This window comes from Juglans microcarpa x Juglans regia, chromosome 7S (genome assembly GCF_004785595.1).
Source record: "Juglans microcarpa x Juglans regia isolate MS1-56 chromosome 7S, Jm3101_v1.0, whole genome shotgun sequence".
NCBI lineage: Eukaryota > Viridiplantae > Streptophyta > Magnoliopsida > Fagales > Juglandaceae > Juglans > Juglans microcarpa x Juglans regia.
Window position 1 is genome coordinate 2,507,329 of NC_054607.1, and position 26,247 is coordinate 2,533,575.

Consider the following 26,247-nt stretch of genomic DNA (forward strand, 5'->3'; position numbering starts at 1 on the left):
ATGAATATTTTTTATTTGTTATAAACAATATTTAATAAAAAAAATTCATTCAGCTAGACCTATCCCAAAAAAAAAAAAAAAAAAAAAAAAAACCAGATGGGAGCTACCAAAAATAGGTTATTTGCATTTGCGTACTCTATATAGAAAGAAATATAAGCCTACGTGGCACAGCCGAATCCTTTATTACGCAGACAACGCAGCAAAGGACACATCATTTAAATGAATGTAATTGATATCGTCTCTGAGCTCGTCGCACCCAAACCTTTCAACAACTTCCATTACCCCTGTCACCCACTCACTCTACTCCCTCCCTCTCTCGCTCTCTCCGCCAATGCTAAGACCATAGGAAGGACCACCTCTACGTACTCCTTTCCCATGGCGACGACGTCTTATTTGGGAACTGGTCGCTACAAGCTGCTTACCCTCTCTCCCTCTTCTTCTAATTTACGCTCTTGCTGCTGCCGCCCCTCGCCCTCGAAACCCTTAGCTCCCGCTCGTCCCGGCTCCAGAGTCTGTAATCTTGGTTCGGTCTTTGAACGACACAAAAGCGTTATTTTCCTCCCCCAAAACGCAGCCTCCATGCACCGGCGCGTTATAACCGCCGTCGCCAGGGCCGAGCCAGACCGGATTGACGAGGGCAATGCCAAACAGGTACTTCATAATTAGTCTCTTGGACTCAATATTTATAAATGAGCTAACACACGTATGTATGTGATGAAAAAGATAAGAACTTGATTTTGAAATTGGGATGTTTTTTAATTACATTGGAAGGAAAATGGAAATTAGACTATGGGATTTTGGTGAATTGAACTTGAATATGTGTCTTATTTGGTCAATCTAATGCATTCTATGAGAATTACTCATCAATTATCTCCCTTTTTTCAAGGGATGGACGATAAATAAAATTAGGGAGATCTGCACTTGTTTATAGTAGTTCTGAAAATAAAAGAGGAATATAAAATTTCGTGATTAGTTCATGGTATATAGGATGGTTGGGATTAAGTTTGGAAATTGTGGAACATATGCCTTATAAAAAAAAAAAAGACATTCAGGTTTAATGTCGTGGTTGAAATTTTTTTTTGCCATGGGTCGATGTCAAAAAGTTAAATTTTGAAATCTTGGTTAAATTGACTTCATTTTTAAAATTTTTATAAATAATTATGTACTTTATGATCAGGAATATGTGATTGAATGGAATCACTGAAATAAGTATATTGTAGGAAGTCGGCAAAGGCCATACATTATCAGCAAAAGAGGATTCAGGCTTGGAGCTTAAAGAGAAAACTAGCCAGTTAAAGACAAGAATTGTTTTTGGACTTGGCATTGGAATAACTGCTGGTGGTATTGTATTTGCTGGAGGACGGGTTTTCACTGTGGCTTTGGCCGCTGTTGTTTTTGTTGGTGCACGTGAGTATTTTGAGTTGGTTAGGAGTCATGGAATCACTGAAGGGATGACGCCGCCCCCTCGTTATGTCTCACGTGTTTGCTCTGTTATCTGTGCTGTGATGCCAATACTTACCTTGTAAGCTATGCTAACATGTCTACAATTTTGTTCCATACTTGTTGAACATCAACTAATTTGTCAATCCAAAAGTTTCATCATATTTCTCCATCGCTTTCTTTTGTAATTGATCATGTCTTTTTTTGCTTTTGTATGATGTGAAATCAATAATCAGAGAGCAGAAAATCATAGTATCAGTAATCAAATACATTTTTTTCCGAGTCCCATCATTTACTAACTCTTATGGAAGCAATTGGAGCATGTTTATCTTAGGGGTTGTTTCTTGAACTGTATAGTTAGCAATGTGTGATCCCATTCACCCCATATACTCAGTACGGGGTATCACAAATTATGATACTTACGTATCAAATTCATGTGGCTGAATATATTTGATTCTTAAAATTTTGCTCCCTCTTTAGACACCACCTACCCACGGTCCCACTTACCCAAAATAAAAGTTACCCATTTTCTTTCTGAAACCTTAATGTAAAAGAGTTGTCATGGAGCATGTTGTCAAAAGGTTTTCCCTAGATTGATTTTAAAAAAGGGGTTCTATTTCTGTGCATTGCAAAAAAATTCTTCACGGTTACCACAATTGAATGGAATATGAATGTGGATTTTGCGTTGTTCATATATCCATTTCTAAAACTAATTTTGTTTCTAATTGCTCCCTTTTTCCCCATGATTGCTCTCCTTTTCAAAGTTGAGCTTCTTTAAGTCACTCCCCTAGTACTTGATGCAGGAAATGAGAGACACTTGTGCTTCAGGTGAGTGGTGTTCTAATGAAGTATATGGGGGTGGGGGTAATGCAAAAATATTTGCTAGGTGTTTACTAGTCATACTAGACTTGCGGTGGGTGATAGCTCTAGGACTAGGTTCTGGCATGATTTATGGTGCAGTGGCAGGGCTCTGAATGAAGCTTTCCAAGAGGTGTATAATATTGCACGTGCATAGGAGGCTTCAGTGGCAGATCTATTTGAGTTTTTTGGTGGATTTTTACTGTGGCATGTTTTTATTTTAGAGCGACCCATGATTGGGAGGTTTGTGCCTTCTCAGGGTTCTTCAATCTCTTATACTCTACTAGCTTATTTCTTGGAGGGACATATGAGATTTTTTGGGCCCTTAACAGGGGCAAGTTCATTGTCTGATAAGAATATCAATCCTTTCCCCTGGAGGAATACTTGGCAGACTAAGGCACCTTTGAGAGCATTTTTTTTCCATGCATGGATAGCCTCTTTAGGGAAAATCCTCACCATGGATAGCATTGTAGCAAAGTAGTGCTATATGTGCAAACAAAGCAGGGAATTTGTAGTTCTACTCCATTATGAGATTGCCAATACTTAGTTCTATGAATACAATATCTTTGATTACTTATAAAAAAGAAAGAAAAGATTGCCAATACTTTGTGGAATGATCTTTTTAGTAGAGTTGGATTGGTTTGGGGTTGTTCTCAGAAGGATTGTAGATCTCTTTGTCAATTAAAGAAGGTTATATGGTAGCCAACAAATTGTAGCTGTGTGGAAGATGATCCCTATTTGTCTAGTGCAGTGTATTTGGAGGGAAAGCAATGACAAAAATTCCGAAGATCAAGAGTGGATGATTGTGGAGCTTAGAACTTTCTTTTTTGAATACTTTGTTCCTTTGGGTAGCTTCTATAGATTTTGATGGGCTGAGCTTCCATGAATTTCTTGTTTCTTTTCCTTTTTGAAGTTAGGTTTTCTTTTTGTATATTTCATGTGTACCTGGGCTATGCCTTTCCATTTTTTTTAATGAAATCTTCATTTACTTATATAAAAAAAAAAATATTTAGTTTTAGGGGTCATTGAGAAAGTTGAGAGAAGGTTGGCTAGTTGGAAGCGTCTTTACTTATCTAAAGGGGGTAGACTCACTCTTTTGAAGAGTACTCTCTCTTATCTCCCTACTTATTTTCTATCACTGTTTCCATTGCCCGCAGGAGTGGCAAACTAGATTGAGAAGCTGTTTTGTGCTTTTCTATGGGATGGTATGGGCGAAGCTACTAAGTCCCATTTCAGTTGGAGGGCTAGGTGTTTGTAATTTGATGGCCTTCAATAAGGCTTTATTGGGAAAGTGGCTATGGAGATATCAATTGGAAGGGGAGTCGCTTTGGAGGGAGATCATAGATCGGACGTATGGTAGTGCATGGGGGGGTTGGTGTTCTAATGTCGTTCGGGGGACTTATGGTGTGGGGCTTTAGAAGTTCATTAGAAAGGGTTGGGAGGGTTTTGTTAGTCATGTGAACTTTGTTGTTGGAGAGGGATCGAGGATCCATTTTTGGTTTGACATTTGGTGTGGTGAGCGGGCTCTCAACAGTATGTTTCTAGGTGTTTTTAGATCGGCTTCAGATCAGTTTGCTGCTGTTTCAGATCTGTTTTCTTGCTCTAATGGTGTGATTCAGTGGGATATTTGTTTAACTCGAGCAGTTCAAGATTGGGAGATTGATGAAGTTTCAACTTTTTTTTAGCTTTTTATACTCACTGAGGATTGATGGCAATGCCATGGATAGGATGTTATGGACTTCGAAGGGGAGCAAAAAATTCACTGTTCATTCGTAGTACAAGCTATTGCTTCCTTTCCTTGGAAGAGTATTTGGAGGTTACATGTGCCTTCTAAGGTGGCTTTTTTCATTTGGACAGCTTCTCTTCGGAAATTTTTGACGTTGGACAATTTAAGGAAGTGAGGTATTATTGTTATGGAGTGGTGCTGCATGTGCAAAAAGAATGGGGAAACAGTGGATCATCTCCTTTTGCATTGTGAGGTGGCAAGGGCTTTGTGGAATGGTGTTTTTTGCGAAATTGGCTTGGATTGGGTGATGCCGTCGAGAGTGGTCAAACTACTTGCTTGTTGGAATGGGATTCATGGCTGTTCTCAAGTGGGCACAGTGTGGAAGATGATCCCATTGTCTCTTATGTGGTGTATTTGGATGGAAAGGAATGAGCGGTGTTTTAACGATAAAGAGCGTTCTTTAGAACAAATCTGGAATTTTTTTGTTCACTCCTAACTGTCTTGGTTTTCAGTTTTAGGGAATAACGGTCTTTCTGTTAATGATTTTCTGATGTCACTTTCTGTTTTCTAGAATGTATTTAGGTGTTTTCTTTTGTATACTTCTTGTGTACATAGGCTTCGTCTATACATTCGTCTCAATAAAATCTTTTATTACTTATAAAAAAAGAAGAAGTTCAAGTCAAGTCATATAAGGAGTCAAGTTGTATTATGTTTAGTCATTAGACACGAATAGGCTTGTTGATGAAAATTTTTAGGAGCAATTGCTCTTGAGAGTTGTGAAATGCATCTCTATCCAAATTTGCAATTCCAAGGAACCCTAGAACGCTTGTAAGCCACCCATCCCTAATCTTTAATCTCCTAAACCAACCATCACTCAGAATGCTCGTAAACCATCCCAAACAACCAGAACACTGCTTATGGATATTGTTCATTCTGCTTCAGTAATTACAGTACTGTTTACCCTATAAAATTATTCCTACTACTGTCATACATCATTTTTGGTGTCAAAGCCTTTCTCCTACATTGTACTGATAGTCAAATGATGTTTGATTGCCTTTTCTTACTCTTTATTGATTTCAAAAGTATGCATATATACTTCAGATATGTTGCTTTTCTGACTTCTGGTGTGGAATGTATTTGTTCACAAGGTTTTCGAATGGTGATTAATTTATGTTTCCTACATGTGACCAGGTATTTAGGTCAAATTGATGTTTCCGTGACATTTGCTGCCTTTGTTGTTGCCATGGCATTGCTTTTACAGAGAGGAATTCCTCGTTTTGCACAGCTCAGTAGTGCCATGTTTGGGCTCTTTTATTGTGGCTATCTTCCTTGCTTCTGGGTTAAGCTTCGATGTGGCTTATCAGCCCCAGCCCTAAGCACCAGTAAGTTGTTGAGAGTTATGCCTCTCTGGTAGTCAATTTATATTGAAGGAGATCTATTAAAAGTAACAGAATTCTCATTTTCATTTATGTTGATGTTTTCCTCTTATTTTGTTATATTCACAATTATTACCTTTTTCTTTACAAAGGAGGTAAACTTTTTGTGTAACGCCCCGCCCCGGATAGGTTGGAGAGTTACTATCACCTAAAATTATATCTCACAGTACAAATATAAACCCAAATTTCTTAATTACACATAGATCTCATTCTTTTAAACCAACTACTCCAAAATAATTAACTAGGAACACCACAAAGTCTCAAAATAAACATCAACCTTCCAAAATACCAAGATAACAGAGCAAAACAAAACTACTGAATAAACTCTCCAATAATTGAAGTACCCTCTTTGTACTTGATTTGCTATGCTCACACATTCTTACCCATGCTTCCTATTCTTGATCTTCAGCTGAAACATCCAAAACATTTGAAAATATTGTGGAGATAAGGGGTGAGTTATCAACAACTCAGTAAGCAGAGAATATATACTAGTATGTAAACATGAGCATTTTCACAGAGTAAAGAATGCAGATCCAAAAACATATTATTAGAATATCAGAGCGACAGTTTCAGAATCATTCGTAAGCAAAGTCCTTTGGCACAACATAATTGAAACATCATCCTATCAAAACAGAGATCACTACTATCACCCGTGGCAGGGCCGTATACCATTATCATCACCCGTGACAGTGCCGTATGCCACTACTATTACCCTTGGCAGGGCCTTATACCACTACTATTACTAGTGGCAGGGCCGTATACCACCATTATCACCCGTGGCGAGATTGTATACCACTATTATCACCCGTGGCGGGGCCTTAACGAAACAAAACATAAACTGAATCAAATACAGAATCAGAAAGTAGTGCCAAAAGTTTTTCAGATGCCACATCATATCAAAACAAAGTATTGGACATATTCATATAATTTTCACATAATCAAAAACAGATTCAGAGCATCTTCACTTGATCATGCAAAAATTTTCAGATTTCTTATTCGCTCTTTTTGCACAGTTTAGAAACAAAATGCTAAAATAAGCTCATGTCTATACTAGTCATGACAAAAATATTTTTCTCTTATACGGATTCCATGAGTGATGCAGATAAAATAACAGAGGTTGTTTTCAAGTTTTCTTTTCATAACAAAACATGCATTATTTTCATAGAATCGACGTCAGTCTATTCTTTTTATGCAAAGTCTAGCGTAGGAACCCCGCTTACATGATCTTTTTAACTTCTCTGAATTTCTCACAACATTGCCAAGGGAATATCAATCATCACCTATAAAATAATCATGTAACTTGCATAAATTTTCAATTGAGCACATAGCAATTAGAACTTGATATAAAAAATATCTCTATATTTCTTTAATGTCTAAAAATCCTCAAAACCCTAAAATATCGTCCCTCCCCAAAATACTTTGATTTTCATATAATTTCTCCAAATAATTTCATGACTAATTCCTAAAATCATATTAACTTCTTAATATTGAAATTAAAGTCATAAATCTAATGTTCATGTGTCCAACTTTAATTTCCCGAAGTTCCATCAATTTTTCTAAAATAGTTTAACTTTTCATAAATCGATACTACTTGTTAAACGCAAGCCCATTAACGCTAGTTGAACTTAGAAATATCCAACCATGTGCAATCAAATCCAGTCCACTAGAGGAAATAAGCCCAACTTAGTTAAATGTTCTACAAGGCTTACACCGAGACATTGAAGAAAATAAAACGAAGTGTGTTGTGGTATAGTAACCAGGAGGTAGAGAGAGAGAGAGTGAGAGAGTGAGGGCCATATCGATAGGGGGCAACCGAGAGGGGTGGAGATGCCGTGTGATGGTGACTCACGACGGCACGAGGTTGGGTATGGTGGTGCAAAGGCACCATGGGCTTGCTGGCTTCTCAGTCATAGCGTTGGCGAGGTGCTCTGTTTTGAATATTAAGAACAGAGTTTCGGTTTTGTTCATAGAGGGTGGTGCAAGGTAGTGGCGCATGTTAGGGCTTTTCCATGGTTAGGCTTATTCCAACGAAGGTAGTGTTGTGGCTTTGTGTTGGTTATTTACGGTGGAGGGGCTGCGGTGCAACAGTGACCAAGCCGGACAGTGTCTCACATGGTCCGTTCTGGCGGTGGAGAAACGGAAGAGGGCAGTGGCTTTGTGGCTCACGGTGGGGAACAAATACTCTGTTTCGGTGTAGGGAAAACATAGGCTTTTTGGTTTGGTTTACGGTGGGTGGTGCAAGTCCATGGGGCAGATCACGGTGGCTGGGTTCGTTGGTGTTGGGTCTCAAGCGGTGGCCACTGATTGAAGGAGGATGCTTCTTGTGGCTGCAGACGCTAATTCACAGCGTTGCGTGTGGGGTGGTAGTGGAGGAGTAGAGATTGAGGGCTGGAAATGGTGTGAGCGACGTTGTGGTCGGCAGCAGCTACGAAGGGCACATCACAGAAAGAGAAAATAGAAGAGAAAGTGGGCATGAGAAGGAAAAATGGGCAAAGTAAGTAACGGGGATGAGAGAACGTCGGGGAGGGAGAGGGACAGGGAGGAGAGGGAAACTGAAAGGGGAAATGATTTCTTATGGTGTCGTCTACTTCAACGGGCTGGCATTTCTGCAGGCCTGGGCCTGGGCTTGGGCTCGGGTGTTACATTTTTTCATAACAAAGTTTTTTTAAAGTGAAGGCTCACTTGTAGCCTTTTTCTTTACCTCCTTTGTTCACTTAATTCTTGTCTCCGTGTGTGTGTGTCCTTGTTGGTGCTTTTTCAAGCTGTCTCTCAGTTTGTATTTGGCAGCAATAGGAGCAACATGGCCCATTCTTCTTGGGGGACCAGCTCATTGGACAGTTGGTCTTGTGGCAACGCTGATCTCTATTAGCAGCATAATTGCAGCTGATTCATTTGCTTTTCTGGGTGGCAAGGTACTTTTGATAGAAATGTAAAGATTATCTCATCAAAAAATAAATTTAATGATTATGTACGTTTTTTCATATGAGTACGATTATTACATACGGAGATTCTTATTACTCTTATCCTTGAGGTTAAACTATGATGGTTTTGGAAGATCGTGTTCTGTAACAAATTAAACTCCCCCGTCACTGATCACAGGGGATTTCGTTAGCTCTGCCCACAGAAAGTCATAGAATGGCTCCTGAATTGAACAATTACTAATGTTATTATAAATTCCTTAGTGAAATGACCAGTCAACAATGAACCATGTGTGACATGGTTTGGAATTCTGGGCAAATATATGTTGGAGGTGCTACTTCCAGAATGTTTTTAGCTTCTGCATAATTTTATCAACCCAGCAGTTCTTTTAACAGAGAAATGAATCTAATAGTGTGGGCGTCATTTCTTCTCTAATAGCATCATTTCTTCTCTAATATTGCTGCCATGACAAGAAAATAAATACAAATACTAAAGCAGATGATATATTCTCTCTCTCAAATCCTTGGTGAAATATCTGCTCCTATGGATTTTAACCCATTACTCGAAAAAGTGTCCTTTCTCTATCTCAAACCGTTATGTATTTTCCCTTCCCCCCTCTTTCTCATATGCTACTTAGTGTTTTTTTAGGAACCTAACCACTGTATGGACAACATGGAAGAAATTCATGAGAAAAAATGAAGGGAAGTGATGAGTATTGAGATAAACATGGTGAAGACAAAGGAACAAGAGGGTGGGGAATGTAATGTAATTGTGAGAAAAAAGGTTTCCACAAATCTAAGAGAAAGCTTTAAACGATTACTTCCAGTATCATACTGGGTGAAAACAACAATACAGGCACAGTTGATGGTGTTTTTTTAAATGAGTTCGGGATCTTTCTTGCATTGATTAAGAACTAATCGTCAACCCACGGATGAGCAGGAATAACTGTCATGCATTGTCTAAAACTTCTGTCAAAAAGAGTCTAAAATGCAAGAATATTCTTATAATTTTGAGGAATGACAATTTTTTTATGTCAACAAACATCAAAATTAACTAGTGAGAATACAAAAAGTTCAAGGTGAAAAATCCAAAGGGGTAAGTAAAGGAGTCAAGGTTTTGTTAATTTGTGGATTTTTACAGTTATTTTATTTATTGCCATCATTTGGACAGTGTGCAGAGTATTTTTTGTCACATAATATTTGTTATAGCCCATAGCTATGGGAGACCTTGAGATAGTTTTGCACCTCAATGCAGACATTTGGTAGGACGCCACTTACTAGTATCAGTCCAAAGAAGACGTGGGAAGGAACTTTCGCAGGCCTGGGTGGTTGTGTAGCCACTTCTGTCATCTTATCAAAGAATTTTTGCTGGCCAACATCTTTGCTAAGGTATTCAATTTTCCTCTGCTGCAATCTATAAGTTGTTGTGAAATATGTTTAATTTGATCCCAAAAACCTCTGTAAAGTGATGATTGTCAAATCACTAGGTGGTTTGGGTCAAAAATTGTCACCCCAAAGTATTTGTGGTGATGGCAACATCTGCTGCAATTTGTACTTCCTGGAAAAGTCAAAAATTTTAATTTCAGCTCTGTTCTTGCAAGAATGAAACTAGGAAATATATGAGAAGTTGGTTATATCTTCTGCCTGGATTTGGATAAATTATAAAAAGGATAAGCATAATCTGTTCTACCTTATGGTCTATTTTGCTGGAAGCAGGAACTTGCAATGTACTGTTTTTTGATGTCTTAGGGCTCGTTTGTTTTCAGAGATGAGATGAGATGAGATGAGATTAAAGTTAAAAAGTTGAATAAAATATTGTTAGAATATATTTTTTAATATTATTTTTGTTTTGGGATTTGAAAAAGTTGAATTGTTTATTTTATTTTGTGTGGGGATTTGAGAAAGTTGTAATGATGAAGTGAGATGAGATGAGATGAGATGAGATGAGATGTTTCCTGAAAACAAACGAGGCCTTAGTCAAGGAGTTTCATTTCTAGGTCATCTTTCTATTTGTTTGTACTCTTCAGCACATTTTTTTTTTTTTTTTCCTGGATGTTTGTTTATAGTTTATATACTTCCAGTCCCGGCCATAAGCGGATGGTGACTGTCTCTCCTTTTGGGCCCACCGATAGTTCACTTGTTTTGTAAACATGACTAGCCTTCTATCTTCTGATATACTAAGGGCTCGTTTGTTTTCAGAGATGAGATGAGATTAAAATTAAAAAGTTGAATAAAGTATTGTTAGAATATATTTTTTAATATTATTTTTGTTTTGGGATTTGAAAAAGTTGAATTGTTTATTTTATTTTGTATTGGAAGTTGTAATGATTAGATGAGATGAGATGAGATGCTTTCTGAAAACAAACAAGGCCTAAGTTTAGTGTTTGCCTTTCTTTCCATTTTCTTTTTTTTTTTCCTCTAAGATGAACGAGCACCAACTGTTGACGTATCACTCTGGTGGTTTTCAGTGCAATCGCTTTTGGGTTTCTGAATTTCTTGGGTTCCATTTTTGGCGATCTTACTGAATCAATGATCAAACGTGATGCTGGTGTCAAGGACTCTGGGTCCCTAATCCCTGGACATGGTAATTATCTTTTGCTAATGACTGTAAGCTGTGATGAGACCATGAATATAATCTTTTGATACTCTGATAATGGACAAGTTCTCTGTTACTATGCTTTGAATATTTTTTTACATACAATGTTTTGGCAATATTTCATCTCAAGTTGGGTAGTTGTTTATTGTTCTATTCATATGCTATATACAACAAATTCTGCTGTCTATTATGGTTGTCATGATTTGTTTTCTTAGTACGGAATTCAACTCTTTTTCTTCACTTGTAATATAATATTCTGTGATTCTAGGGGTGTCACACTTCTTGCTTTCATGTGAAAATTATCCCAAGGGATTTCTTTAGAACTTTGCTCTAGGTCAAAAGAGAAACTTCAAAACAATTCCTCATCCATAGTCTGGGAACAACCAAGAAGGAATTACAATTAATAATGATTGGTTCCCGAGCTATGAAGGCATAACCTTAAACCTTCATTGATCCTGTGCTTCATGAAAGCCTAATCCTTATTGTGGAACATCATATTCATCGTAATAAAACCTCCCCTACTTGGTTTCTACGCCTTCTAAATGTAGTCTTATCGGATAACCAGAGTCAAAACGTGTGCATTTTAGAACAACGTTTTTTGGCACAATAAGGTCAGTCATTCCTCCACCTGAAAAGCAACTTGAGATTACTTTGGTGAAGTATGGCTCTAGCATGTCGGAAATTATATACTTCCCATCTTTAGTAGTACGTCCCCTAAGAATTGTGATAGAAAGAGTGACTGTCCTTCTCCCTTGTTATTTATCTTTTGAGTTGATTGCTCTGTAGGATATCATTGCTATGTGAACAAATCGAGAGATGATCCAAATTTTTTACCTGTCAAAAAAATTATTGCTCTGTGAACAACTCCTGATCCAACGGGTCTAGTTATGATTTGGATCTGATTACGTAGTTGAGGATGGACACTCGTAATCCAAAACTTTGTACCATGTGTAATCCTTAAGATCTTTAGAAAAGTTATTCTTATCTGTTTGTCCGAGTTCCAGAACCCATTGAAATGCTTTTTAGTTTGTTCATTGCTTGAGATGTTCGTGCAGGTGGAATACTAGACAGAGTGGACAGCTACGTATTCACGGGTGCACTTGCATACTCATTTGTCAAAATCTTCCTGCCACTTTATGGAGTCTGATAATTTCTTATGAAGCTTTAGTTAAATTACGAGGGAGTAGTTTCTGCTCTTTTCTTCTGGAGATTAGGATTTACTACTGGGACAAGCATGTAGGGGATGAAGTGTTTAGAGAAGAGGCTCAAGATTAGATTTGCATCTGCAGCAGAATATATTGCTAATTGCCCAAAATGCGTAGCAAAAATATCCCTAATCCTCCACCTATGCAAGTTAGAAAACACACACTCGATAAACTTATTTTCCAAGTGCACGGGGTCACTTCAGGCTAAGCAGGGCTGTGGATTATGGCGACATACTTCAACATGTTCATGAAGTCCCATATTCATATTGATTTCAACGATAGTACTGCCACTGTTGGCTGTGGATACACTAGTTTTTCTCCATAAGTCCAATGTTCTGCTTGTGAGTTCTGATTTGATTCTACTCTGTAATAAAATATATCGGTTAAAAGTGATAGTTCCTTGGCTTTTTTTCTTTCTGGAAAGTAAAATGCTCAGTTTAGTGATTTATATTTTGGGCTTGCAATGCTGTTCTTGCTTTGATTCTTTGAAGCATCATTTGTGTGCATCATATATCATTCATTATATTGACTATAGCTGTAGTAAAATATATGATTGCAAAGTTACATGATTACCTTTGAGTAATGAGTTAGATCAGGACCTGTCAAATATATTGAGGATGTATCAGAATCGGAATTTGCACAAGCAATTCTAGATACGTCTTGGAGTGTGTAAGTTTTGTGCACTCTTTTTGAAAAAAAGTAGGGTTCACTATTAAAAAATTAATTTTTTTACATGGGTTTCAGGTTTACTTACTTTTTTCAAAAGGAATGGATGATGGTTGCATGTCTTCTTACTGCAAATATCATTTTTCAATTAGCACATGACCTAATGAAAACCAGCTAGCCCAAGTTAGAATAGGATTTGGATACCCTGGTGCCTTGAATGGACAGAGGAAACATCATCTGGGTTTGTACACTACTAAATCCATTTTTCAAATATTGATCCATGCAAACAATGATTTCTTAGTGCACTTAGACTCTCAACATCTATACAATATTATGAATGGTTCTAACAGGAGTAGTTTTTAATTTTTGAGCCCATATCTCAAACCAAAACCATTGAACAATGATTAAATATATATATATATATATATTTTATATTGTCAATGAGATGAATTTATATCATACAACCATGAAAAATAAGTGATTCCTGCTGGCCAGTAGATTAATAAACATCCTGACCTTATTAATTGTGTCCTATGTAGCTTTGACAACAATTTTGCTCAGTATTATTAATTCCTTCGAGGATCATGTCTGTCTGTACTCCCTAGAAGTGTGCCAGCATACATATACATACATATATATATATATATATATATATATAAAGTGCATGGCCCGGCAATGGAAGTGGCACTTCAATTATTATGTTTCTTCATTATTAGTTAAAAGTAAGAAAACATGATAATCCTAAACAAAAATATTAAATATACTTCCTTCCATCTTGTCGTAATAATTTTGGTAGTTATGATCATGACACCATTACACCGCCAATTGGTCCGAGCCCCCCCTTATACCTCTCCATGATATAATATACTTTTGACTTAAAAATATAATTTTTCTTTCTCCCTCTTTATTTTCTTTTTTTCGATTATTATTTCCACTCCCAATAATTCCAATGGTTGACCCATAAAATCTCTAAACAACATTTAATCCAAAGTGTATGCATATATGATCATATTTATCGATTCTCATATATATATTATATATGTGAAAAATTTAATTGTAAGCGATTTTACACACTAATACGCACTCATTTAATATGATTGATCAGAAACAGTGCTAATTTAAATTTAAAATATGAAGACAACAACATTAGTATGTAGATTGGTACACAAACTTATTTGTACATAGCAAAAATCATATATATATATATATGTGTCAACCTTAATATTTCAAAAGGACAGAGATCTAGGGTATTCGATGATCCACTCGGACAAGGCCCTCAAAATCCCAACAACCATCATGTTTAGGGTATAGTTTTCTTGGGTAAAAGAGTTAACATTACAGTAGTCAACTTGTTTAATTTGAGCTCATGTGTGACCTACGTTAAAAGAAATTAGAAAGTCAAGTTGATCTTATCTTAGTACTGCAAGCTATTAAGCACTCCTTATAAATAATTAATTGATGAAAGCTGTCCCCAATTATTTCCTCTAGGCAACAACCACACAAAGACGACGTACGTACATGGCTAGCTAGCTGAAATTAAGGTGGGAGCTGCACAACTCATGATCTTTCTTTGATTACACGAGCAACGAGGACTTCTTTGTTTAGATCAAGTAATTATTGATCTCTCGACCTTACACGTGCATGTGTACGTATAACATGCATGTATATATGATATATCACATATGACGCAGCGTGCATGTCCAACATATATGTTTTGTCCGAAACAAATATTATCATTTATCATTTTTTCTATCCTTTTTGCTTGCTATATATATAACTAGTGACATTTATTTCTTCTTTTTTGTTATTTATCTTGAGGATCAGATCGATACCATTAATTAATTTTCGTTTGAATTAATTGTGTTAACGTCGTATTTCGCACGCATTTAGGACATATTTTAGTATTAACTCAGGTCTTCAGAACTTGGGCCTGAGAAAATAGAGAAGAAGGTAACTGCGAGAGGGTGGCCTCAAGGCCGGGGGAGTCTTCGATGCCAAAATTAGTAAATTATCTTATAAGTTTGTAAATAAGTGAGAGAGTTTAGGGGTTTGAGATAGCTTCTCGTACTTAGGAGTTGCTATTTATACCTAGGTCTAGGAACGGAATAGATTGTGCTTGTCACTATAGAGTTCGTGCCTTTCGTACTGTTCTTTCTGTTAGAGTCTTTGAATGCAACAGAGCTCTGTGACGGCATCATCAATGTGATGTGTAGTTCGAGTAGTGGAGCTATTAATGCGGCGTGGTTCCCTGACCTTACTTTTTCTTTGGTGGTTCGTTGATGCTTTCATGTCAATGGATCGAGGGTTCTTCGTATTTTCCGTTCTGCCTTGTACAAGTTCTCAAGATCAGAGTGTGGCTGAGCGATGTCAAGCATGTCCATCCCATCAGCCACTTGATTACTTTTCTTTGTAAGCGTCTTGTTTCATGGGTATCTTGGACACTGCATGGGACCTGGTATTGGGCTGAGGTCCAGTGGACTTGTGAAGTGGGAGAAAATTCCCTTACAGTTCGAATATATATTTATTACAAGAAATGTTATAATTTCCTCACCAAATATTTCACAGTACTACTTGAGCAGTAATAAATATATATATATATATATATATTCATTGGTGGCATGCATTGAAAGAGAGATTTTTTAAGGAAAAAAAAAAAGGAACTAATTAATTTTTTAGAGAGAAAAAGAAAGTCAGCAATGAAATTTGCTCAGTTATATACGCCAAAGAACAAATATTTCATGCATGTCCTATACATATGTACATATATATATATATATATTTGATATTAAATACATGAGGCGTTCCCGCAATCTTGAATGGAAGCAACGTCATACAGAAATGTGTCTATAAATCAAGAACATAATTGGATAAATAAGAAATGTTTAAAAAATTACAGACACAAAAAGATTACACAAAATAAACTCACAAATTGATGTGATATTATGAAATCCGTTAAATTTACTTTATAATAAAAGTAATTTTATAATCCAACATATAATATCAAATCACAACAATTTGTAATTTTAATCTTATGTATTCTTTTTATAATTAAAGTATTTTCCTAAAAAATGTACCGAACTAGCTCAAGCTACATGCATCATGATTAATTGACAAGAAATGGAAGTCATGTAACGCATAAAACTGAAATAAATAAATAAATGTACGAATGAGACGTGAGATGTGATGAGTCCTGCTGGGTTCGCATTGATTATGGGTTTCCATATTACAGATCAAACAATCAAAAAAAAAAAAAAAAAACAATGGAGATAAATATAGAAGGAGATGAGATAAGAAGAAACAGGACCCTGGAATATTTGGAAGGTGGCCAACTCAACCATGCTTATATTAACTCTTGTACGTGGAGCCGAAAGTACTACTCCACTGGCCTATTATATGTGTGTGTGTGAGAGAGAGAGAGAGAGAGAGAGAGTCGTGAGCATGAAGATCAGGAAGGCCAAGCTAGAGGAGACCAATGGGAGAGCGTGTGTCATGCGTATGTAATTTTCAGAGAGGGCTGGCCTACCATTTAAGAGGCTTTTGGCAATCATATGAGTGCTTACTTTTTGGTTTTTGGTACGAAAGAAAATGTGTGGGATGCAAAGAATGCGTTGTTTCCAAGCTGACTACGAAAAGTACTGAGAGAGAAAGAAAGAAAGAAAGAAAGATATTATAACGAGTAGTACTGAAATAAAGAAGAAGGAGAAGCATGCTGCAGCATGGAAGGAAACTTAAGGAAAGAGTTGAGAAGATATGCATGGTTGCCGCAAGCATCTCAAAAAGTTTTGAGAGGGAGGGGGCCGGGGCCAAAAGATTGTCTGTTCATCATAAAGCCCTAGCTAGCTTTCTTTTATCTCACACGCACAACCATGCATCTCTCTATCTATCTTTCTCGTTCCCACACCATTTTCCACCTCACATGCACCACCTTTTGGCTAATTTTCTTTTTATTTTACTTTCCTAATTCAATCCTTGCCAATATTAATTCCCTTGATCATGATGATCAGTACTACTCATGTGATTTGCTTTTAATTAAACTTCGATATTCTACAATATAGTAATTAATATTTCTAATTATATATATATTGTAACGTACATGTTTTATTTATCTTGTATCATATATGTTCTTCAATAGTTCAGACAAATTAAATCATGATGGTAATTTGTGCCACATGAATTATCATGAGCAGCTTGTTCCCTTGTATTGCTTATTCATATCTATATTGCTAATATATAAATTAGTTTAATTATTGGCCAGTTATGTAATATTAATGCACCATGAAGATTCGATGTAAATTATAAATAAATAAATAAATAAGCACCGGCATAATTAGAAGATTTTGGGATGTTTTAAAAACATATAATAATTATATATGGAATCAAAATTATAAGTAAAACTCGATTAGCTTTTATAAGTACTACTGACGTGTATATGGAATCAATTAATGATTATATATAAAGAAAAAAATCGAATAAAAACTTGAATGGTTAGGTCTATTATGATCCTGATGAAGAGTGGAATATCAGAATTACACTAATTTCACACGGCTGTGTTTGGTTTTCAAGTTCAGCTGAGTTCAACTGAGTTCAGTCGAACTTTAAGCTAAGTCTAACATCCAAGCATGCAACTCTCAAATTACTAAACTCGTCTCAATTTAAAGTATTTTTACACGTGAGACCCACAACCTTTTTCAACTTAAGACATCTTTATACGTGTGACTTACAACTTTTTTTAATTTCTCATAAAAAATATTAAACTCATCTTAACATTCAAATACATTTTAAACTCAGTTTAGATGAACTCCACATAACTCTCTCCACTACTCAACTCATTACTATTTATAAAAAATTAAACTCAACTCAACATTCAAATATAACTTAAGTTTAATCCGGTCTGAAGATGAAACGAGTCATATTAATTATATGGGGCCGGACATATATATATATATTCCCATTTGATTTGTATAATATATATGCTTTTTGTAAGCTTTAGAAGATTTTACATGCAAGTTGGTAGGTAGGTGGCAGCATTTAATGGACTGAAAGTGAAAGCAATGGTTTATGAAAACAAAGGTTTTATTTTTAGTGATCCAGCTGATCATCATCTGAAGATTCGAGCAGCACATTGATTGATTGATATCAATAAATGGAAAACAGTTATTATGAACTTTGAAGATAGATATATAGATATATAGATAGACGACAAAAGCTGCCAAATAAATTAATGGCTTAATTTAGTGATCATCTTTAGCATATGATCTTCGATCTTCATAATAACTGAATTATCGATCCCGGCCGGCCCCTCACATCTAGGAGATCGAGGCTTCTGCAATACAAAAGTGCTTTCCTCAATTATTCCTTCCTTAATGAAAATTAGGTGTTTGTCATCACGTACATATATATATATACACACATATATCTTCCAATGAAAGGTGATTCCATATTGGAGCTTGAAAAAAGCGTGACGCTTTTATATCTATAAGATGCTTGGATGGTGCATGCTCTCTCTCTCTCTCTCTCTCGGAATCTGCTTTCAACTAGTTACTGAGGTGACCAAAGTTAACATACAAATGGCGCATGAGGTCCATACCGGATCGAGGTTTTGGGTATTGGAGAATGATAAAAAGGAAAGTCACCTTTCTTGTCATTTGCTGCTCATGATGTACTACTCTCCCATGCAGCTTTCCCCTCCCAAATGGTCCAAAATCAAAAGACAATTGGTTAAACCCCAATAATATATATATAAACCCCTATAATATATATATATATATATATATATAGCCAAGTACTTATTATTGTACGTGGTCTCCATTATTGCATAAAGTTGATCTTATGACCCAAAAACATATGATTAATTCCTAATTAATCGTACAACGATCGAGGATTATATATAAACACTCTCAATAATTGAAGTTTATTCAGACCAACACAAACAATTAATATTGATTATATATATATGAGTCGTTGAATATCTGTAGCTTACATACATTCTGACGCTATTTTGAGGCATTCATGAACCCTGCAATGCCATGGCTATATATATATATATATACACACACACATATATATATATATACACACACACATACACACACATATGTGATATTATTTTTTCTGACATATATAGCAATGGGCTTATGATCATAAAGTTAATTTGAATTGCCAGAGACAGAGAGATTATGTCGATATTAATGTAAAGAGTATTATTTCAAAAATGCATTGAAAGTGCCGATCGAGGTTATACGTAACACATGCATCAAGAATTCTGACTTGAAGTTATTATATGTACACAACAGAAACCCATTAAATGCTTGGTTCTAAGATTATCTAAACCAGACAGTCTAGATATATATATGTACATGAGTTTATGTATGAAGGATGAATTAGGAACCGTGCATGCAGCTTGTAGGACCATTTTTCCTACAATATTATGAATAAAATAAAGAGGGAAAGGTTGAAACTTGAACCTTAATTATAATTTGTGTAGAAAATGTCTATCATAATCGGATAAATATGAATCTTATTATCTAAGTCCCCATTAAATTATTAATAGAAGCAAAACTAATTAGTCCATCAGCTTATATATATATATATATATATATATATATATATATATATACACACACACCAAGTAATTTTACTATAAGTGAAATAATTAACATTTATGCTTCGACCAAAATCATCAAATATATAACAATTCCCTAAATAAAATTGAGGTATTACGGTCGTGTTTGGATTGAGGTATTATGATCAAAATAGTATTTTCGTTAGGATCATGTCTTTGATCAAGAGGAATCTAGACTCGAGAGGGCGTGTGCATGCCTCTTTGAAAGAGAAATGTTTAGTTACAAAGAAATTTTATAAATATAAACTTATAAATTGACGTGATTTAAAGTGGTATGTCAGATTGTAAACTTATTTTTATTATAAAATAGATTTGACATATTAAATGAAGTCATATATACCAATTTATAAATTTCTTTTTATAAAATTTCTTTTAATATTATCCTCGTCAAGAGTATAAATAAAATACATTTTGACATTTTGCACGTCAAGATTATAAATAATATAAAAGGTATAACTTATGTAACCAAAAAAAACATTTTCATCCGTTAAGGATCCGAGAAAAATGTAATTTCCAAAAACAACAAAATAATAACTCGATCGCACGGTGGTTGTTTTAAAAAGGCATCGATCGGTCGATGAGGAGCCCTGGATGAAGTCAATAGAGCCAATTTTCACTAGGGGTTGTGTCCCACGTTTGATTCGACAGTGGTAGGGCCCACATCGAACTTTTCCGAACTGGGACCGTAGATCTTTGGATTCTATCCTGGGTGTACACGCATCCATATATCTTGCTGTGCACCGTCCGTACACGTGGCATGACGTAAAGATGGTGACCATTCACTTCTTTTGGTATGGGTCCCACTCCCAAGTTGCCCAAAGGTTGACAGGTTATAGGTCACTTTCTATCTTACTGTTCCCCAACCAAAATGCGACACATTAGAGACATCACAATCGTCCCATTCAATTTGTCAAAGTATTTTATTAGATTGTGTAAGCCTGCAATTTTTTTAGAAAAAGATAAAGTTTATTATTAAAAAATTAATATTTTTAAAATAATATTATTCATCATTCTAACTCCTATCATCTTTTTATTATTTTATAATATAATATTAAGTTATTAAAAATTATTTATTATATTTTACTTATAAACTTATCATTTAGACTTCGTTTGGAACATGAACAACTCTCAACTCATCTCAACTCATCATTATAACTTTTTCAAATCTTAACATAAAATATAATAAACAATTCAATTTTTTTCAAATTTTAAAATAATAATAATATTAAAAAATAATATTCTAACAATATTTTATCATCTCAACTCAACTCACTTCAACATCCAAACTCACCCTTAATGATACATTATGAGATGATGAGAGATAATACAAATTAAAATGATGAATGGATTTTTTCAATAAAATTTATCTAATCTAAACATTTTTATAAAAAAATATAAACATACAACAATCATAGTACTTTTACGTAACTACCTAATAAAATTTAATCTATTTTTTTTTTTTAAAAAAAATGGGCTTTTTTTTTTTATTTTGATTTAATTCAAATAAATACAAAATTTTATATCAGGTAAACGTTTTCTATAAATACAAAGAAGTTTCGAAATTTATCTATTTTTCTTTTTTGTTATGACATAAACACAATAAATGATTAGAAATATGAGTGATGCCGCTCCACTCTTACCGCTGAGTGGGTATGCCTAGTGTTTTTAGTTATTTATATTTTTTAATATATTTAAATACTTTTAAAAAATAAAAAAATATATCAATATATTTAAAATCACTTCCTTAATCACTAAGTAAAAAAAAAATTATGCAAGCTGTCAACTAGAGCGGTAAAAGTGGGGCGGCACACTCTTTTCCCTAGAAATATATATGATAATTATGGGTAAATTACAACATCTACTAGGAAATAATACTTTATTTGGAGAGGGAGTCCGATTGTGCCTCTCTCTTAAGAGTTTTGGGTGCCCTTAGCTTGAAGAGAAGAGGGAGGTTGAGTTAAAAACATGGCAAGTGGTGCCCTAAAAAATTTTAATTATCCTGAATTAGATTACGGGGTTTTTAGTGATCATTCTTTCATTAAAAATGCACATTTTAAAAAATAATAATAATAACAATCATACACTTTCACCTACCATAATATGTTATATCAAAAAGAAAAAAATAATAATAATCTGATACAGATTATGTTGGCAAAAATCATATTTAAATGAAGAAAGAGCTTTCAAGTTGCTTAAAAAAAAAAAAAATAGTTTAAACTAATCATTTGGGCGTCCAATGGTACTAGACCCATGTGATTTCATTACTGGAACAATTAAAAAATACACACCAAAGTATATATATATATATATATATATATATATATATATATAATTTGCAATGTCAACAATATACAGCAATATAATAAAGCACATAATTAATTTAATCATGTAGAGTACACACCATTATTGACATTAGGCACATAATATTACAAGCATTGATGGATTTTTGTGGGTGTAAGTATTAGAAGGAATTTAGGCCAACATCCTGGTTCTTGAGATCTTCAATACCAAAAATCTATGAACATGATGGATCTGCATAAGTTTCTACTTATTTATGCCATAATTCTTTGAACAAACTGGATCAAATGGGTAGGATAGGTTGTGGGTTTCAATGTGCATAAACAAATGAATTAAGTATTTGGTACGCAAATTCATATCTTATTGAAAAGAGGATTACTATAGCCGCAAATAGATTATACAAAAGCAATCTCACAAGCTGACGTGGTTTCATGTGATCCATTAGATCTATTTTATAATAAAAGAAACTTTACAATCTGACGAACTACATGAAGCCACATCAGTTTGTAGTATTACTTTTGTGTAATCCATTTGTGGCTAAAGTATTTTTCAATTGAAAAAAAAGGATAACCTCATCTGCACACTGCTGTTAAGGATTTTAATAAAATAGCCACAAATTGAGACAGAACCCATATGTAAAAGGAAATAAGTTGGCCCTCAAAGGGACTCAAATCCAGCTAAAGATTTGTATCTGCTTTAGACTTGTTCCCACTGATTGGAACACCAAAAGTTCCATTGGAAATGGTAAAGCAGACAAGAGGGATTAAAAGCAAGCAAGCACTCAATCAAACATGGCATAGAAAATAAAGTCCAGATCTTCTCCATACAGGAGATTTTTGGTGGCTACAACTAAACCAAATTCCTAACCAAAATGAGTGGAATGCAAGAGGCATTGGCTCGTGGAGAGATGAAAGTCCACATTGAAAATCATGCTGCAACTTATCCCAAGGGGCCAGTTATTTGATTTACTGACAGGTTCCCTGGAATTCAGAGAAATTCTTTCAAGTTGAAGTTTTGGTCAAGCTGGAGGATTGAAGGTCACAAATCAAATGGAGCATTTCATAATTGATCACAGTGAATGGAGTCTAAGATAGAAAAGTCAATACTTGTATGCACCAAAGAGGACTTATACCAGCAGGGTTAAATTCTTTTTTCCTCATAATTGTTGCATAGTTGTCTAGTGTACAACAAACAATCACCACCACCTTAGACATGAAAAACACCATTACAGCAATAACACCTTAGACTAAACATGAGCAACCATCCAATTACTAGAATATTTGGTTTCTTGTTCGGGAACAATAGGCCTAAAAGCGCAGAGATTAGCATAAGAGAACCACAGTCGAGGTAATTTGAAAAAAAAAAAAAGGATTAACTAAAACAGTAAGTTATGAAGCACCTTAGCAGTGAAAATTAAATTGCAGAACCACTTTTCAAAATGCTACTGAGTACTGATCCTCTCAGCACTTCCAAGCAGATGCTGAGATAAGCTCCTTTCGCTGCCAGCAGAGAACAAGAGAAGCCTGTTTCTTCTCAACATGGAATCCGCGAGCTGGAATCCTCTGCACCAGATACTCAGCTTGGGACTCGGTGAAGTTACTGAATGTCAATGGGGAGAAACCAGATGACAAAAATAGATTTTTCCAAGGTGGTGTTCTTTCAGGAGAACGGTGACGACCCAGCACAATTTTCTCAATGCCCGGTTGAAGTAAATGCCTCTCTATCTTCTGCAAGGTATCATGGTTCACATTGATTGCATCGAGCGATTCAAGCAGGCTGGAATAAGATTGAATGGCATGAACAATGTGGTGGGGCAATGGAACATCTGTTCGATCGCAGCCTCTATCCAAGGAGACCATGATTTTGGGCGAGAGCTGCTTTACAAAACGGAGGACTGAAGGAAGGGATGATGGGTAATTCGAAAAGGAAGCAATTGGCAGATTTACCGCAATTGCCTCAGTCTCCGAGACCCGAAGGGGCAATGGCCAAGAACCGGAGTTCAACGAATCAAGGCTCAAAATTTCGAACTCGAACGCAATATTAATTTCACTGGCAAAATGCTTCAGATTTTCTTGAGTGAAACCGAGCTCGAGTTCATCGTGTGTGGATGGGGATGAAAATGCAGTGATTTTAAGACCCGGAGAACCGCCATTTCTCAAGGCGAGCTCTTGCATAAAAGAAGCCCACTGGCCACCAAACCCAATATCAAAATCTACAACGTGAATTCTATCACAGCCTTCCAAGGCCTCAAGAAGAGCTTGGTTACAGGTAAAATTGGCAAACTGAAGCACAGGGGAGATCTCGGAGAACGATTTGTAAGCACCAATCTTGAAAATGAGACTAATGGGTGGTGGTGGCGACATAGTGAAAGAATTACCAGTTGTGTTCATGTGAAGGAGCAATTGCAGGGCCTCCATGAAATAGAAAGCAGCCCTTTGGAAAGGCTTACCGATTGGAGAGAGCTGGTGATTGAGCCGCGCCAATATCCCTTGCGCGAGTGCCGGGTTACCCGTTTCGATCAGCTCTGCTGCCTTGACTAGCTGGTCAACTATCTCCTGATGAAGAAGCTGCTGCTGGTGGTTCGCGAATTCATTGTTCACCATCTTCTGCTTCGCCGCCACCATCATTGGCCTTTGTTGGATACTGTGCTGGGAAAGCATGTGACCTTGCTGCTGCTGCTGTCCCCGAAGAAATAGCTCTTGCCCAGAATCCGAAAACGGCACCTTTGGGACCTGATAATTTGCCCCAATAGTCCCAGAATTGAGCCTTTTCGCCGGCGGAGGCGAGAGTAGGTGATGTTCTTGCGAATTGGCATAAGTCAAAGGCATAAACAAAGCCTGGTTTTGAGCGTACTGAGCTTGATTCTGGTTTATTACCACCTGGGGATTGAAAATCTGCGGTTTTTCATCCACAGCTTCAATTGCTTGCAACTGTTGTTGAAGGAACACGCCTGGAGGAAGCGAAACCGGCAAAGCATTACTTGTTGGGGTAGAGAAGAAAGGGCTCGGATTCGGATTAGGAACTGAAATCGAACCAAGCCTTGCATTGCCGAAGGGAAAATCCGAAGAATGTATAGGTAAAGAAGGGTCAATGCTGGCCACGGAATTGGCCGTGGAAATGGGTTCAAAACCAAAGCCAGTAGCTTGATCTATGATGCCGAAGCCAGCGTTGAATTCAAGGTCCTGATGGGAGCCAATACTCCCACCCTGCAAGAGCTTGTTGAGTCCAACAGACGGATCTTCAATATCCCCCATAATCATTCTGAGAATGGACTGTTCTTGGCCTGGTGAGGACTCAGACAACACGCCCTCCCAATCCTCCATTCCCAGCCCACATTTTTCCCCGATGTCTAAGCCGGTTTGGGACGGGTTTTCGGAGGCTGCTGCTGCCGCTGCCGCCACGCCGGTTGTGTTGATGTTGGTGTCAGTGGAGCCGCTGCCGCCGTTGCCGAGAGAGGAAGACAGGGTTGAGGTTGAAGTAGGAGGGCTGGGGCTTCTTCTAGTGTCAAGAACAGAGGTAGGCTCAGTGCCCACATAGCAATTTTCTTTGTTGGTGTGCCACTTTTGTGATTGTTGATGATGACGATGATGATGCTGGGAAAAATCGGAAGATGCAGCAGTTGAGAAACCTAACACCCCCTTCCCTTGAAAATCCTCAAAGGGTAAGGGCATGGCCTTCATCTAAAATAGTGAACAAGTACAAGAACAACAATCTCCACACCCTCAAGACCCCAAAACCCTCCAGTTTATTGAAGACGAGAACCCCCAAACAAAGACTTTCTCAAAGCCAAAAAAACCAGAAGTATTATGGGGTTGGTCCAGAATTTGCAAACAAGAGATGGGAGGGAGAGGCGGACGGTAAATTTAAGAAACAAAATCAGACTTTGGAGGGTTGAAACTCTGACACAAAATTAAAGACACATGGTACAAGTCTGCAGAGAGCTCCAGAAATCCATTTCAACACACACACACACACCCCACCCACCTCAACTGCTGCAAATCTTCTTCTATGCTAATGTGTTTGGGCTCTAAATTTTTATGATACAGCACCAACCCTTTTTTTGCATCATGTTCTTCTCCTTCTACTTGTTCCGTGGTTTATAAAAAATAAAATAAAAACAACACTAATTTGGTGGGGATTTCTTTCTCCTCTCTTTGGACGACTCTGTCTTCCTTGTGTTTTCTGCTATATGGATGCGTGCAACATATAAAAAGTGCTAAAGCTCTCTCTCTCTCTCTCTGTCTCACACATTTATAAGGTTTTTATTTTATTTTTATTTTTATGTGGCTTTTGTCTGTAGACGTAGTTATCTACCTTGTAGGGTCTCTTTCAGTCTCTCCATCCCCACACGCTCATGCACAGCCTTCAAAGTAATTAACACTCACTGTAACACTAACACATAAACTTCAAACGTTTTGTGACGAAGGTATTAGGTGAGGGTAATGATATTGACAAGGCTGCAATCTTTGTTAAAAAGTGACT

At 36.4% G+C, this 26,247-nt stretch overlaps 2 protein-coding genes across 5 annotated transcripts; one reads left to right on the plus strand and one right to left on the minus strand.

The window, feature by feature from the left end:
• The first annotated feature begins 210 nt into the window (after positions 1-210).
• Positions 211-12,627, plus strand: LOC121241370 (phosphatidate cytidylyltransferase 4, chloroplastic-like). Of its 3 annotated transcripts, none has more exons than XM_041139111.1 (7): positions 211-651; positions 1,221-1,522; positions 5,216-5,406; positions 8,248-8,372; positions 9,634-9,767; positions 10,847-10,962; positions 12,030-12,627. In XM_041139111.1, the coding sequence occupies exons 1-7, from the start codon at positions 220-222 to the stop codon at positions 12,119-12,121; spliced, it is 1,392 nt and encodes a 463-aa protein (XP_040995045.1). In that variant the 5' UTR covers positions 211-219; the 3' UTR covers positions 12,122-12,627. The 3 variants fall into 3 exon arrangements, with proteins under 3 accessions (XP_040995045.1, XP_040995046.1, XP_040995047.1); XM_041139112.1 differs by having other exon boundaries at positions 8,254-8,372; XM_041139113.1 differs by lacking the exon at positions 12,030-12,627 and having other exon boundaries at positions 10,802-10,911.
• Positions 12,628-22,891: 10,264 nt separating this feature from the next.
• On the minus strand, positions 22,892-25,993 carry LOC121241369 (scarecrow-like protein 22). Of its 2 annotated transcripts, XM_041139110.1 has the most exons (2): positions 23,704-25,993; positions 23,382-23,590 (listed from the first exon to the last, which is right to left on the minus strand). In XM_041139110.1, exons 1-2 carry the CDS (start codon positions 25,443-25,445, stop codon positions 23,533-23,535), a joined length of 1,800 nt encoding a protein of 599 aa, XP_040995044.1. In that variant the 5' UTR covers positions 25,446-25,993; the 3' UTR covers positions 23,382-23,532. The 2 variants fall into 2 exon arrangements, with proteins under 2 accessions (XP_040995043.1, XP_040995044.1); XM_041139109.1 differs by having other exon boundaries at positions 22,892-25,992.
• Positions 25,994-26,247: the final 254 nt, after the last annotated feature.